The sequence below is a fragment of the Euprymna scolopes genome, chromosome 39 (genome assembly GCF_053919585.1).
Source record: "Euprymna scolopes isolate OS-2025 chromosome 39, ASM5391958v1, whole genome shotgun sequence".
Taxonomy (NCBI): Eukaryota; Metazoa; Mollusca; class Cephalopoda; order Sepiida; family Sepiolidae; genus Euprymna; species Euprymna scolopes.
In genome coordinates this window covers 37,340,933-37,358,270 of record NC_136520.1, presented here as the reverse complement: position 1 = coordinate 37,358,270, position 17,338 = coordinate 37,340,933, and the positions used below count along the sequence as shown (strand labels likewise).

The window sequence follows — 17,338 nt, the reverse complement described above, 5'->3', positions numbered from 1 at the left end:
CCGGCAGCATATAAATATGAATAATGATCTCATAAAACACTGCAACAGTACAACACCTACTAGAACACACTCACAACTTTTTTAGCTTTAAATTGATGTAACACATGTATACAAACATCAAATAGACGACTCCCTGCAATACATTAAAATACAAAAAACAAACACAAATAAAAAGCGAAAACAACGACCAACGATAACACCCACATTTGTCTACAACTACGTTCACATCACTAGTATAAAAATGACAGCTTTTTCGACAAGCAGGCAGATCAGCCCAGCGTATCAAGCTGTGAACCTTGCTCAGTCACCAGCCAGCAGCTCTTGACCCCTTGCCAGCGACAACAGCTATTAAAATTACTGCGCCACCACCGCCACCACCGCTGCCACCACTACCTGCGACCATCTCACTCGTGATACTGGACAGCAAGCCTTGAAGACTACCCCTCTTCGCCGCTGCCACCACCACCAAATCACCACAGCTCACCAGACAGCAAGACTGTCCCACCAATAGCAGCAGCCACTGTCACAAATCCTTCATCAGTGACACCTGCTATTAACATTACTCCTCTTCCGCCATCGCTGCCAACCCCCTTGTGCTTTTAAGACTAATTCTCCTTTGCCGCCGCCACTGCACCCGTATCCCAGACACCAAAACACTAAGCCACATTTTTGTCATTGCCACCACCACATACGTATTCCAGACACCAGAACACATAAGCCACATTCTTGACATTGCAGCCCCCGCCTCAGCCTGACCATAGCACCAGATCGTCGCCGAATCATATCAACACCCAACCAGTATTCCCACCGCCGCTGCCGCCGCCAGAATATCCTGACACACCAAGCAGTTCGTTTCACGATCGTTTTAACTTTAAATAAAACCTTTTTGTTTGTTCCTTTCTTGCTTCCATACTCTCAGTTGTGTAAAATAACATACAGTAAATAAATAAGGCTTGCTAATCAGATTGATGGTGACTGTCAACACGTGTCTGTGTCTTGTCAAAAACTTGACTTCCGGACAAAAAAAGGAAAGAAACCCTTCTTTATTATACAGGAGATGAAGTTTCCGATATATTTCATAATTTCACAGACCATCAAAACGGATTAGGCGCAACCACCATCTCAGACAACGGTTTGGTAATAACGAACAAGTATGAAGCTACAAAAAAGTTGTTGACCGACTATTTTACGCCTAAAAAAAATACTTTGTATGAAATTTTCAAGTTTAGATGGGCAACGCAGAACCAGAACAAAAGTCTAGACTCCTACCACACATGGCTACAGAGTCTGACTTCCATGTGCGATTTTGAAAACACCAACCTGGAGATCCTAGCCTAAGTTCTACAGGGATGTACATCGTCTAAAGTTAGAGGAAAAGCTTTAAGAGACATTTCAACATTAAAGCAAGTTCTGGACGAAGCTAGAGTGATTGAACTGGCTCATGCACGTCCTATAGATATGGAATGGAGTGAATTACACAAGCTTTATAGCAGTGAGAACCACATGCGTCGTATGCACAGGAACAATGACAAAATAACACCAACAGTAGAAAGGCAAGAGTTTTAAATTCTGGTAGCAAAATAGCCGCCATGGCACCTCAAATAACCAACCTCATAGTGGACAAAAAAAAAGATGGCGGACAACAGACCTGCCACTATTGTGGGTACTCTCCAATGCACTCGCCTTGTCCAGCCCAAGGAAAATAGTGTAAACCTGCCACAAAAAAAATCACTTTACAAGAGTATGCAATGCTAAAACAATAAGAGAAATTTGTTTCACTAATCCTCCTGCATCCCCTTCTATGTCTAATGATAAGTTTGTATACTCAGTTAAATTTACTACATCACCTAAGACACCAAAAGTTATCGCCCTTGTGCTCAGTAATTTTCATTTCAGACTTTGGCACTCATGACAACATAATTGCTGGACGTGTATACGATAGCCTAAAACACACACCATCTATACACAAGATCACAACTCGGATATTTGCGCAAAGGTCCAAACATACATTACCTAACTGAGGATTTATGAATGCCAATATAAAATATCAGGAAAAGTCTTGGAAAGCCAAGATATTCGTGATTGATAGTGAAAGTCCCTTACTTGGATCGCAGAATTTATTTAGTGCCCACTCTGTTGAAGCACTGGGCATGATAATATTAATTTTACATTCAACGTGACGTTTCCCATTCTAGACAAATTTCCCACACTGTTTGATTGAAAAGTGGGAAAAATTTCTGGAGTCACTATCAATCTCCACATTGGCTCCTCGGTTTCCCCAGTAGCACAGTAACACCACAGAATATCTTTCCATGTGAGGAAAGACGTGGAGACAGAATTAAAGCGTCTCTGAGAAATGGATGTAATTGAAGAAGTCATTGGACCTACTCCTTGGGTTAACCCTGTTGTGATAGTTCCCTCCAAAAATTGGTGGTGTACGCATTTACATTGACATGAGAAAGGCAAATGAAGCCATCCAAAGGATAAAACATCCAATGCTGACCATGAATGATCTAAAAGCAAACCTAAGCGGTTTGACAGTGTTCAGCAAGCGAGACCTCTCCAATGCATATCACCAACTAGAACTTGGAGAATAAAGCAGGTAAATAACGACATTTGCCACACATGCAGGCTTATTCCACAACAAGCGTCTAGTTTTGGGAGTAAATGCAGCTTCTGAACTATTCCAAAAAGCAATCTCAGACCTCCTTAGAGATTTTCCGAGAGTAAAAACCTTATCAGATGATATAATAATCTACGGATGTAACCAGACATCACATAACAGCTTGAGGGCCACACTGAAACGCCTACAAGAAGTGGGAGCCAAGCTGAACAGAGAAAAATGGCTAATCTTCTTTGGACAAATTTTCAGTGAAAATAGAGCATCCCCTGACTCAGAATAAGTCTCCGCCAAAACAAAATGCGAATCTCCAAGCAACATCAGGAAAGTCTGATTGTTCTTAGGGAATGACACAATATGTGGCTAGATTCATTCCTCACTATGACACTATCAGTGAACCTCCTAGACAGCTTACAAAGAAGCACACAAGATGGAGATGGTCAGATACAGAACAATTAACTGTGATCAAACTGAAGGAAGCTCTGACAGGGGCTGAAGTCACGGCATACTTTGACCAAAAGAAAGACACTAACATCCTTGTTGATGTAAGCCCAGTTGAATTGGGTGCAGTTCTGACACAGAAGGGGAAGGTATTACGCTATGTCAGTCATGTCCTTAAAGATGTAGAACAGTGGTACTCCCAGACTTAAAGAAAGATATTAGTTGTTGTGTATGCAACTGAACATTTTTATCTCTACTTATATGGAGCAAGGTTAGCCATCACCATGGATCATCATCCGCTACTTGGGATTGTGAAAGGTCTCAAACCAATGATAACAAGGATTGAGCGCTGGTGTCTTCGTCTCGTACCATACCAATACAGCTTGGTATATCATCCTGGAAAAGATGACCAGAATCCTACAGACTATCACAGTCACCACCCACATCACATACCATCAAAAGACAATATAGCAGAAACCTACATAAGGTATCCAGTTAAGAATACCATATCCAAATCCTTAACTCCTGAAGAAGTTAGATAAGCTACAGAGGAGAACCCTCTATTAACAAAGGTGAAGGCTTCAGTTGCAGATGAACGATGGAATGACCACCCAGCTATCAATTTTTTTCCCATTCGAACTATCAGTGCATAGTGGTCTCATCCTTCGAGGACACTATCTGGTGATTCCTTCCAAATTAGGGAAAACGTCAGTTGACATAGCCCATCGATTACACCAAGGCATTGCAAAGATCAAACAGCTGATAAGAGAATAGATAAGCTGGTGGAAGAAACAGTACATGACTGGATCCCCTGCCAAGCCTCAAATGCAAGACACACGCACTGTGAACCCATGCACTCAACTCCACTCCACTCCCAGCTGCTTCATGAACTGAAATTTCTGTTGACTTTGCAGGTTTTTTTACATCTAGAGACTATTTGCTAGTCACAATCGATGACTACAACCTGGTCGAGATAATACCCTCATTATCCGCAACTACAATCATCCCTCGCCTAAATATGATCTTCACCAGGCAAGGATATCCAACCTTCTAAAAGTCTGATAATGTTCCCTCAAGGACAGGATTTTAGAGATTTTGCTGTGCAAGCAGGTTTCAAACACAGAAGAATTATACCTCTAGGCAAATGGAGAAGTGTCCCATCGATTGTATTTCTAAAGGTTGACTGTATCCCTCTATTCAATAATGCATCCCCCCCTCCTGTTTAAAGACTTCCATTACACATCTCTGCTGTCTCTATCTCATTGTCTTTGCATATGCTGTTATATTACGTATCGTCCGTTCTGAACAATAATAATAATAATAATAATAATAATAATAATAATAGTAAATGCAAAGTAATGCTAATAATAGTATAGTTAATGATCATGTGCAATAATAATAATAGTAATAATAATAGTAATAGTGATAGTAATAATAATAGTAATAGTGATAGTAATAATAATAGTAATAATAATAGTAATAATAATAATAGTAATAATAATAGTAATAATAATAATAGTAATAATAATAATACTAATAATAATAGTAATAATAATAGTAGTAATAATAATAGTAATAATAATAGTTTAATACTAATAGTAATAATAATAGTAATAATAATAATAGTAATCATAATAATAATAATAATAATAATAATAGTAATAATAATAATAGTGATAGTAATAATAATAATAATAATAATAATAATAGTAAATGCAAAGTAATGCTAATAGTATAGTCAATGATCATGTGCAATAATAGTAATAGTAATAATAATAGTAATAATAATAGTAAAACCACTAATAATCACAACTATCTTGGTCAAAACGGTCAAACGTTCAAACAAGACCGATGATGAGGGGAGGTTCTGTCATGATTTCTCCATTGCTTATGACCTTACTCACATTGTTCCCAAACCCACCTGTGTGCCCGACACTGACGGCCAGTATGCGAATCTCCTAGACTTTTTTCTCACAACTTACCCTGAGCTATGTTCAGTTTCTGTTCTGTCTTCTCTTGGATCTTCTGACCACTCAGTTGTATCAATTAAGATAAAAATGAAATGTAATAAGTCCTCAGACATACCTCTCTATCGTACAGTATATCGATACTCGATGACTGACTGGGATAGTTTCCGTACATTTATATCAGATCTACCTCTGTATTCCATGTTTAAAAAGGATGTGTCCTCTATAGTATCCAACCTGACGGAATGGTTAATTGAAGGTATAGACCGTTTCATACCCTCAAAAAAGTTCCAACAAAAACCTAACAGCCAGCCATGGTTCTCTCCAGAATGTGCTGCTGCCATTGCGCACAGAAATCACTTTTTCCATAGCTACCAACGTAATAGATGTATAGAGACTAAAGCTGCTTTCAGGACTGCCAGCAACCATTGCAAGAAAGTTATAAAGTACGCAAGAGAGTTGTATGCTTGGTCCGTCAAATCCAAAGTAGCTGAGCAGCAGCTTGGTTCCCACCAGTTTTGGCAAATAGCAAACAGAATCCTGAACAGAAGCGTGTACTCTATCCCAACTATCATCAATGGACCTGAGGTAATCTCGTCAGCATCAGACAAAGCCAAACTCTTTGTCAAGAACTTTGCAGCTAATTCTACCCTTTGCGACCAAGGCTGCCAACCCCCAATATTTCCTCCTGTATCAGAAAACATGCTATGTGATATATAAATATCTGTACATGATGTTGCCAATCAAAAACCTTGATTTCAGTAAAGCAACCGGCCCTGACAGTATTCCAATTATAGTATTCAAAAGACTTCAACCAGAACTAGCGCCCATACTTACAAAACTGTTTAAACATTGTCTTAAGGAAAATTGCTTCCCATCACTCTGGAAAATCTCATCAGTATGCCTTGTATTTAAAAATTCAGGTGATGGCTCATGTCCCTCTCAGTACAGGCCAATAAGTCTCCTGTGCGTCATGAGTAAGTTGCTGGAATTTGTGTTAAATAGAGAAGTAATCAACCATCTCAGCAAAAATAACCTTCTTAGTGACACACAATATGGTTTCCGTTCTGCTAGATCTACAGAAGATGTGCTTACAGTTATATCTCATAGGATTAGCAAATCTCTCGATGGAGGCAACCTTTCTAGGGCAATTGCTCTTGACATATCAAAGGCCTTTGATAGAGTATGGCATAAAAGTTTACTTCACAAGATCTCCAGTTATGGTATAGCTGGAAATGTCTTCTCAATTATTAAATCATTTCTCTCTGATAGGTTCATAAGAGTAATAGTTGATAGGCAAAAATCAGAAGCTCACAGTATTAATGCTGGAGTCCCTCAGGGGCCCATCCTGGGCCCAACTCTTTTCCTGATCTACATTAATGATCTTCCAAATCACATCCTTACATCATTCGTAGACATTTATGCTGATGACATTACCATCTATGGTAGCACATCTAAGACCGTAAAAAAACCAAGTTCTCTCCGATTGTCTCTCCTCTGATCTTGAGCACGTGATACAATGGGGAAAGGAGTGGCTGGTTACTTTTAATGCATCTAAAACCAAGCTTCTATCTTTACATCATCAATGTTCTGATCCCTATCTGGCATTAATTGAAATGAATGGCTCTTGTCTTGGGGAGACCTCATGTTTTGACAAGCTTCTGGGCTTGATCTTTACTCCTGATCTTAAATGGAACACATGCATCAAATCTGTTGTAAAGGCCACTGGAAAAATGGTGGGATCTTTCTATCGATCCAGTAGATATCTCACTGCTGATGCTATTCTCTATCTATATAAGAGCCAGGTACGTCCAAGGATGGAATACTGTTGCCACATCTGGGCAGGAGCTGCTAGAAAGGACTTGTCCTGCCTTGATAGACTTCAAAATAGACTTCGTAGCCTCGTAGGAGATATCCTTTTCTCTTCCCTGCAACTTCTATCTCACAGAAGAGATGTTGCGAGTTTGTCTCTGCTGTATTGTTATTTTCATGGCCAGTGCTCGACTGAACTTCAATCTATGGTCCCTCCCTCGCCAAACTTTCTCAAGAAGAGCTCGTCTAGCTGAAAACATTATCAATAATTTCCCCCACTCTTTATGTGTGCCTAAACCTAAACGTAGATTCCATGAACAAAGGTTCTTTCTTAGAACTGCATGCCCGTGGAATTGTCTTCCATTTTTCTACTTTCCAGCTGACTACAATATGATTGTCTTCAAGTCCAACTTGATGAGCTGTTCCACTTAAGTTAACAAATTTACCAAATTTCCATTACTAACGATTACTATATTGTCCAATTGACTACTGTACACTCTTAACCCTTATTCTCTAATAGTCTCTGGGCCTTGATAAGTGGTCATGCCTATGTAAAAAAAAACTATCTTAGTAATGATAATAACAAATTTAGTAATAATGATAGTATTTAGTAGTATCTTTATAAATGTTATTATCGCCATCTTTATTACCGTTTTTTTATCATTACTAAATTTGTTACTATCATTACTAAGATAGTTGTGATTATTAGTGATTTTACTATTATTATTATTATTATTATTATTGTTATTATTATTATTATTATTATTACACATGATCATTGATTATACTATTATTAGCATTACTTTGCATTTATTATTATTATCATTGTTATTATTATTATTATCATTATTATTATTTTGTCATCTTTATCATCATCATCATCATTAACATTATGACTCTTCGACAGCCTTATACTTACTAATAAGCTAAGATTCTGCCACCCTTAAAACTTTATTATCCTCACTCCCCCACCTTTTTAATAATGACATCGAATTTAACACTTTATAGAAAGATCTGTCTCGTGCTGTCTAGACAATTTCCGGTTAGAGTAATACGAGCTTTCACAGGCTGATTTTTTTCCACTTAGCCTGATCTTAATTCCTTTAAAATTTAGTCTAATTAAGCTGACAATGAAAGTTTACATACTGCTTTTCTCTTCTTTTTATTGCTCAATCCCATTTGATTGGAGATCGACTTCTCTTTGGGCTACTGCACTGTCCGGAAAAAAAAATTTCATTATTTCAGCTGTTTTGAAAGCTTTCCAATCAGATTATAAGCATCTTCATGCTGGACTTAATTTTGGACCCCATTCTCTCTAAAGAACTATTTTCGCATTTCGGATCAACTTGAGAGAATTTTCATGTAAGCTGAAATATTATGCGTGGTTTGTTTTTATATTTTTTTTACATATCCAACATTTTTTCACTTCTTCTCTTGGCAATTTATAACTACAATAAATTGCGGTTTCACTTAATGCCATAACTAGCAAATTCTGGCATTGCTGCAAATATAATTTGCTGATTTCTTTATATTCTCTGATGAGAAGAATAACAAGAATAGCATTCTTTGAAACTCTGCGGAATAAGGACTTTGTAAATTGTTTTTTGGAGTATTTAGTCGAGCAATACATTTTGATTGTAAAGTTCAACTTACAGTTTTAATTTCTTTCTCTTATATATATATATATATATATATATATATATATATATATATATATATATATATATATATATATATATAAACTTGAGTTACTTCTGTTATAATCGAAACTGAAACCGAAATCAAAACTTGGTAAAATTATATATTACAAGAAATGGAAGGTCATAACAATTTAACCACAGTCATTTGAAAGAAAAGAGATGTAAGCATGACACACAAAATAAAACATATTAATAGATTGTAATAGTACAAGTTCGGCTTTAGATATAGAAGAAACAGACCTATATACGAAATCTGAACAAATAAAAAGATCATATTTAAGCGCATTTTACGCAGGGGCAAGATGGGCGCCCCCTCCCCGCTAGTAATTATATATATATGTTCAAATACATGAATATAGAATGCAATAACGAAAACAATGAAGTATACAGAAACATTTATTGCTTGGAAACGCAACTGGGTTTGCTATGAAATTGTGTTCATCAAAATGTGTATAACAAAATCTACAAATGATGTGTGCAGGCGTGTATGTCTAAGTTGAGGGGAGAAGTCTTACATACTATGTAAAGTGTGTTTCTGAGTCAAACTGAAGAAAGAGAGTGCAGTAGTTGCATGAGAGATCTATTTTGTTTATACATATGTGCGATATTTTGCATTATGTTGAGTTTTGGTTCGGTTAGCATATTGATGGATAGGCGGTTAACTCACAAGAAACATGCATACTAGAAGCCTACTGATTTCTGCCAACTATTTTCCTGGATAAATACAAGGCAGTTCAGGTTGAGATCTCGACGTAGACGGATGAACATTCTTTCTCTCCCTTTATCATCATCATAGTAATGAGAGGTGAGAATAAACTCAAGGCAACTGGAATTATATTACATTAGAGTAGGAGGGGGCTTACCCTGTTATAAAATACGCTTAAATATATTTTAATTCATGCAGATTTCGAATTTATTATTATAGAGCTAATTCTCTATCAAATATTATATTGTACTTAATATATAAAACTGATTTCCAAAGTTTAAAATAAAAATGACTTGGGTGCCATCAGCTAGAATCGAAGCAAAAAATTTAGTGCTCCAGCCGTATTCCCTACCATTTGAGCTATTTACAGATAGATAAGAAAGATTTAAAGATAAACCAATTCAAGCATCATCAACGCTCTGATCTCCATCTGGCATCAATTGTGATGGATAGCTCTCGTCTGGGCGAGGCCCCGTGTTTTGACAAGCTTCTGGGTTTGACCTTTACTCCTGATCTGAAATGGAACACGTACATCAAGTCTGTTGCCAAGGTTGCTGGAAAGATGGTGGGATCCTTCTACCGCTCCAGAAGATATCTCACTACTGATGCAATTCTCTATCTATATAAAAGCCAAGTACGTCCAAGGATGGAATACTGTTGCCATATCTGGGCAGGAGCTGCTAAAAACAGCCTATCCTGCCTTGACAGAGTACAAAATAGACTTCGTGGCTTAGTGGGGGATGCCCTTTTCTCTACCCTGCAACCTCTCTCCCACAGAAGAGACATTGCGAGCCTATCCTTGTTTTATCGTTATTTCCATGGCAGGTGCTCGTCTGAACTCCAATCTCTGGTCCCCCCTCGCCAATCTTTCACGAAAAACACCCATCTAGCTGAATCCACTGTGAAAAATTTCCCCCACTCTATATCTGTGCCTAAATCAAAACGTGGATTCCATGAACAAAGCTTCTTTCTTAGAACTGCACGCCTGTGGAACTCTGTTCCGTCTGCCTGCTTCCCACCGGACTACAACTTGGATGTCTTCAAGTCCAACGTTAACAAATTCCTAATGAACCGCCCCCTTAAGTAAACACTTCATCAAATCTCCACACTAGCGTAATGTACTTGCAAATAACCCTTATCCCTGAGTGGCTTCCGGGCCTTGATAAGTGGTGATCACTGTGTAAAAAAAAAAAAAAAAAAAAAAAAGCTACAAATGAATTTTCGTGTGTGCAAAAGTCATAGAAATATGTCGGCAAGTTGGAATGAGCATTTTGTATTTCAACTTGCTGACGTATTTCTCTATGTGTTATTCATTGATCAAAACAATGATTTTACTCATTATAAACCATCCTTGGTGTATAATTACTATTTCATGTTAATTTCCGTGTTATATGAACAGTAGTTTAAGAGTTTATTGGTTAAATATTTACAAACAGACATACATCTACTGTTTTATCTATATAGATTAAATTTTTTTTAATTCAGTCATATGCTTTATTCCTTATATTTTATATTTTATTTAATTTCAATTTTAGACTATTCCTAATGGAGATTTGGTATCTGTCTGTTTGAAGCCAAATCTATACTATTACAATCTATTAATACTTAATTCCACTTAATATACTATATTTTTTTATGGAAATCGCTCCAGACAAGGTGTAAAGCCACTTAATGTAGGGAGCTGACAAGAATAAAAGCTGATTATCACAAACACTGGAGATGCCTATTGACCTTAGTCTTGAAAAGATCGAGGTCAAGATTAATGGAAAAACAGTTAGTAGGAACAGAGTTTCACAAACCTATGCTTCTTGGAAAGAAGCTACTGGAATAGGAAGTTGGGCGCTTCTACAGAATTGGGACGAGATTTTGTAGTCGATAGATGGAGTTTTCAGATAAAAAACAATGGTTTCAACTGATTTTTTTTTTGTTGTCAATTCTAATAAATTACAATGCTAGCTTCCAAATTGTGCAGTTGAAATTACTTGAATCTTACTGAATTCTTGAACAAAACAACTTCAACCGTGTTAGCAGGTGAAAATTTTCCGCCATTTTGTTTAAATCAAAACGGGAAATTACTCCCCTCTTCGAATTCTCCTGTGTTTTACAATCATTTTCTCCAAATTCTATTTTTTATTTTCTTTAATAAATGATTTTCTACCTCATCGAGTTTTGTAATTTTTAGATATAACCATCTTAAAAATACGAGGAATGCATAAATACCATTGTTTTCATGTGAAATTCAGTATTACGATTTCTGAAATTTCGTCCCAATAGTTTAGAAGCGCCAGAAGTTGTATTATAATGAGGTACAAGAACAAGGAATTGATGGAGATCACTAGACCAACAAGTTAAACGAGACAAAACAAAATAAACAGGGATTAGATCAGGCAATTCTGAACAACACTTGCCATGCTAGTATTTATAGAAAAGACTGAGACTAGCAGCATCACATTTGTGAAAAAGAGGTTGCAAAGAAGAAGATAGGATGAGGGCCAATTAGATTGCAGATACCTTATCAAAAGTCCTCAAATGGGACATATTCACAAGCCCAAATGTGACAACAATACTCCAATACATGGTCTAACAGTGGACTTGTAGAGTTAGAGAATAGCCTCAGGTGTGAGAAAACGATATAGAAAACTTACTTTACGAGAAGTAGAAAGGGCAATGGATCTAATATATGCAATCCCAGAAAGACTGGGTGAGAAAGAAGGAAGGACCAAGAAATTTCAGAGTCCATTTTTTCTCAAGAGCGGAGCCATCCACGGGAATCTCAGAAACAAAAGGAGCACGCCTATGATTGAAAGCCACAAGCTGAGTCTTAGCAAGATTAAACGCAATTTACTATACTATTTCAATTTAATGTACTATTTTTCTATGCTCAACACAGGGTGGTGGTGGTGGTGGTGGTGGTGTAGTATCTGCTTTGTTATCATAAGATCATCCTCCCAGGTATTACGCCCTCTTTTAAAGAGGCAGTCATTTTTACTTGTTTGTTTCGTCATATGTACTAACGCAAATATGCGACGGGGGGGTGTATATTGCTAGTATTAATAAGATGAGAACTGATTGCACTTGTTAGATTTGCAATAATTTTTTTTTTTTTTTTTTTTTTTTTAAGCTTAGATAGCCCTTCTCTCTCTCTCTCTCTCTCTCTCTCTCTCTCTCTCTCTCTCTCTCTCTCTCTCTCTCTCTCTCTCATTCATTCATATTTAATTAAGAAAAAAAGATAGAAAGAAAGAAGTCGCCCATTTTGATAAAAGCCTGCGCGCAAGTCACGTGACTGCCAGTTGTTGAAAAATGGCGTTCCTCTCACGATGTTTTTACCGTCGCAAGAGAGTTGTACTGATTCTCAGTTTCGTCTCTATGTTCTGGGTGGTTTATCTTTATCTATCTATACCGGCACCGACAGGTAAGGGAATCATATATATATAACAAAAAGAATAACTTTCTTTTTTCCCATTGTTTTTATTTTATTTTTACTTAGCATATCGCCGAAAGTGCGACAGTGGAGAGAGCTTCGATTTCGGAGCTACGATTTAAATACAAAAATAATTGTTCGGTTTTCATTGATATAGAAGAAAAAAAAAGACAAACATATTGCTTTTTGTCGGTTCAGGAACCACAAACAAACTATAATATTTAACGTTGGACTATAATCTTTAATTCTAGCTAGAAATTACTTCATATCGCATTATTTAAAGGCTTAAAAATCACTTTCGAATGTCAAAGGCTTGGAGGTAAACATGGTTTTACGGCCATCTTTTTGCAATTATTATAGATTTGAAAAAAAAAAAAAAAAAAAAAAAAAAAAAAATGGCTGTTATGGTGATTTCTCCGTTCCTGTACAAAATTCGAATATGATTTTGAAGCCCTTAGACTTTCTTTTCTTGCTAGAATTTTAGTTTATAACAAAAGTCAAACATTACGGTTAATTTTTGCTGTTGCTTATAATCCAAAGGAAACCTCTGGTTTATGATCGCGCCACTATTCTAACAAGGAACCGAGATTTATTATTTAATCTCTCTGATTAAAATTTCTGATTTTTACTCGTGTTTTCTCTCATTTTAATTTTTTAAATACGTGCCGTACCTAAAATAATAATAATAATAATAATAAAAAAAAAACGCCCATAAATACTTAATTTTTTTTGTGTGATTTTCTTTTATCTTTTACCTAATTATTTTGATCATTTATTTTATTTTACAATAGCCAAAAAAAGGGGGGGGGCGAAAAATCAATGTACAATCAAAGGCAAGATAATTTACTATTTTACCGATCTTAATAAGTTTTTATGTGTTTCAACTTATTTTAAAGCGTTTAGTCTTAGAACCTCGATAATCGCTCAAAAATCGAAGGAAACTTGCATTTTTTTTTTTTTTTTTTCGCATAAGTGGTGGTGGTGGCATTTATTGGATTGGTTTCTCAGTATTTTGCTTAATTTTTAATTCTTGAGCTATTATCGAGATTCGACATGAATGTCAGGAAACCGTCATTCTTTTCCATTCTAACTCAATCGAATTAACACTACTTTTGTTTTTAAGTAAACAACAACAAAAAAAAACGCTTTAAAATAAGTTAAAACAAAATTTTTATCTATGTAGGTTTAGCTGTCCTTCTATTTTATTTTATTCACGCTTTTTTTAGTTAAGGTACATAGATGGGATCCGGAAATCCCGCCCCGTTCCGAGTTCGGGGAAAGGTGGTTTCGTCTGAGGCTACTACTGGTGGTGGTGGTCTCGGTTTGTCACTGGTGTCGAGGGAGAACCTACCCCTTTGAATAAGCGCGGCAAAGCATTAACTCTTTCAACATGCATATAAACAGTATGAGCACGTTTTGGAGTTGCTTTAACGAGACGAAAGCGTTCTTAAAGGAGAAGAATATCTCAAGAACACTGTCAACGAACCAAATAGTAGTTTTACAGGGTTAATTAACCTTTTCGAACTGTTTAATTGTAAAAAAATTCTAATTCTTTGAACTGAATTTAAAAAAATTCAATTCTTTGAATTAAACTAATTAAAAACAAAAACTTATTTTAAAAATGTTGTCTATAGTAATAAATGCTCGAAAATTCTTTGGGCCGACGTACAGTACACGACACGAGTGCTACCGGGTAGCACTGCTACCCTACTAGCGAAATACGCATCGACTCCGACGTTGAACGTTGTTCGATTGAGGGAGACATCATTATTTTTACAAGGAAAGAATTTTTTGCGTGTGTGACCTAGCTTTTTATTTATTTTGGCTTGAAATTTGCGTTTGTGATTTTATCTGTTTTTTGGGATGGATATTTTTTTTTGCCGGAGTTTATGTAATTACTAAGAGGAAAATTGGTGAAAAAAAACTGTTCTTTTTTTTTTTTTTTTTTTTTTTTGCCAGATTTAATAAACAAACAAAAGCAAAACAAAACAGCAATTTAGTGCTTATGCATTTACGTTACCGTTATTTTTATTTTTAATGGTTTAAGTGCCTCCCCTTAAGAGTTTCTAATTGTTTTTAAATATTTGGAAAAGTGCATAAGAACCAAATTTTTGTTTTGTTTTCATTTTGTTTGTCAAATCCGGCCAAAAAAAAAAAAAAAGTAAAATTAAAAAAAAAAAAAAAAATACCGCAGGTATCGAAAAAATTTAATTAAATTTGAAAATAATATTCACCAATTTTCTTGTTAATAATTGCATAAACTCCGGCAAAAAAAAAAAAATATTTAAAAAAAACACACACGCAAAAAGTATTTCTGTAAAAATAATGATTTCTCCCTCAATCGAACAACGTTTAACATCGGAGCCGATGCGTATTTCGCTAGTAGGGTAGCACTCTTGTACGTCGGCCTTTATTTGTTGCACCTTTTCCGTTTTTTTTTTTTGTTGTTTTTTTTCTGTTCAAAGTTAACAACTCGGCACTTTATTTAAAGTAGCTACGTTCTGCTTCGACACCGGTGATAGTACCATGTAACCCACCTTTTCCCGAACTCAAAACGAGGCTAGATTTTCGGACCCCATCCTGTGTACCTTAACCCCGACTGAAATTAACTTTGATATTATTTACTTCTATTTAAACATACCACATTTACAAATTGTAAATGCAAACCCTAAATTTATTTTTAAAAATATTTGCATGTGTAGATTGATTTTTGTATTTCAGTTGAAAAGTTTGCGTACTTGCATGCCATGTTAAAATTAGTAAAATTATGAAAAATAATGTAGCAGAAAAATAATTACAAGTAAAAATAAAATGGCAAATGTGTAGTTTAGCGACGTAAATTATTTGACAGACAAAAAGTTATAAAAACTATTTATTTTTATATAAAACACATTAGACCCTAAGGCTGAAATAAAACCAGAAAAAAAAAATTCATTTTTATTTATTTTTTTTTTTTTTCAACATTTTTTATTAGAATAAATGTACGACAATCGAGACCGCCATAGTTTTTAAAATTTGGCCTTTCTAGGGTTTAACAAACTCGCCTTTTTACGGTCAAATTTGGCATTTTTTTACGCTCTAGGAACTGTTTTGGTCACCATTTTTTTAATAAAAGAGCATAAAAAGGCAAAATTTGGCCTTAAAAAAGCCAATCTATCCAACCCTATAGAAAGACCAAATTTTAAAAACAATATGGCGGCCTTGATTGTCGTACATTTAGTTTAATAACAAATGTTGCAAAAATAATAAAAAGGAATTTTTTTTTTTTTTTTTTTTTTTTTTTTTTTTCGGGTTTATTTCAGCTTTCTAGTCTAATAATGTGTTTAAAATAAAAATAAATAGTTTTTATAACTTTTTGTCTGTCATATAATTTACGCCGCTAAACTACACATTTGCCTTGATTTGTTTATTTATCTTTAAACTAAAACGGGAAGTCCTGTTTGATAATCAGAACATTTTCACATTGACGCTAGGTTTTTACCTTACACTGGTGAGGTTGCACTTAGTCATCTATACTTCTGAATCACTGCATTTTTAAACACAGAATCTCAGAATACAATTGTGGCTGGTTTTCTTTTTCTCTTTTTTTTTTTTTTTTTTTTTTTTTTTTATAAATAAAAATTAAGAAAAATGAGCCAATATGTGCTAGGCATCTAGCATATCTACTGACTTTTTTAGAATTTATGCTGATTTTGACATGACACGTAAGTACATAATGTTTTCATCTGAAATGTGTTGGTTTGGTGGTTTAAAAGATCAATCTATACAAGCACCAAATATTTTTATTTTGAACAAATTTCCAACTTCAAATTTTTTTTTCTCTTGATTTAAAACCTCTAGAAGTAAAATTTACCCGACCAGCTTTAATACTAGCCAGAAATTTTTTTATAAAACGACCCGGCTTCAGCAGATTTTTCAATAGAAAGTAGTTCTTCTGAACGAGGAAAGATCCAGGCACAAGGTCAATTTTTCAATGTCTCGATAGATTGAAAAAAAAAAAAAATTGGGTTTGTTTTAAAAAAACTAATATATAACAAATAAATGTTATCAAAGGCAAGATAAGTTACTTTTCTACCTGACTGGATAAGTTTTTAGTGTTTTTATTTAATGTAAAATGTTTATTCAGTTTGAAAAATGAGTAATGTTGAAGACTGCCTGCGAACAAAAGATGGCTGCAATGTCTTTGAAGACTCAATATTCACTTCAAAATAAAAAATAAAACAAAATGGTGATAAATATAAATAAATGTCACTGTAACATTTATTGGGTGGGTTTCTAACACCATTTATAAATTTCTAAATGGGGTACTGTTGCCACATGTAGGCAGGAGCTGCTGGGCAAGCCCTATCCAGCTTTGATAGTTCAAAATCAGCTTTGAGACCCAGTAGGTGACGCGCTTTTCTCTTCCTTGCAACCTTTTTTTTTTTTTTTTTTTTTTTTTTTACATAGGCGTCACCACTTATCAAGGCCGATAGGCCACTCAAGGATAAGGTTAAAGAGTGTAGAGTAGTCAAAAAGATGATATAGTAATGGAAGTTTGGTAAATTTGTTAACTTAAGTGGAACGGCTCATCAGAAACTTGTTCACGTTGGACTTGAAGACAACCATATTATAGATAGCTGGAAAGCAGGAAAACAGAAGACAATTCCACAGGCGTGCAGTTCTAAGAAA

The 17,338-nt window shown here is 35.3% G+C and overlaps 1 protein-coding gene across 1 annotated transcript in view; it reads left to right on the top strand.

The window, feature by feature from the left end:
- Nucleotides 1–12,501: 12,501 nt before the first annotated feature.
- Nucleotides 12,502–17,338, top strand: part of LOC145263753 (uncharacterized) — an 87,352-nt gene continuing 82,515 nt past the window's right edge. The window contains exon 1 of the mRNA XM_080120773.1: nt 12,502–12,658. Coding sequence (XP_079976899.1) covers nt 12,547–12,658 — 112 coding nt within the window. The 5' untranslated portion in view covers nt 12,502–12,546. The remainder of the gene's footprint in view (nt 12,659–17,338) is intronic.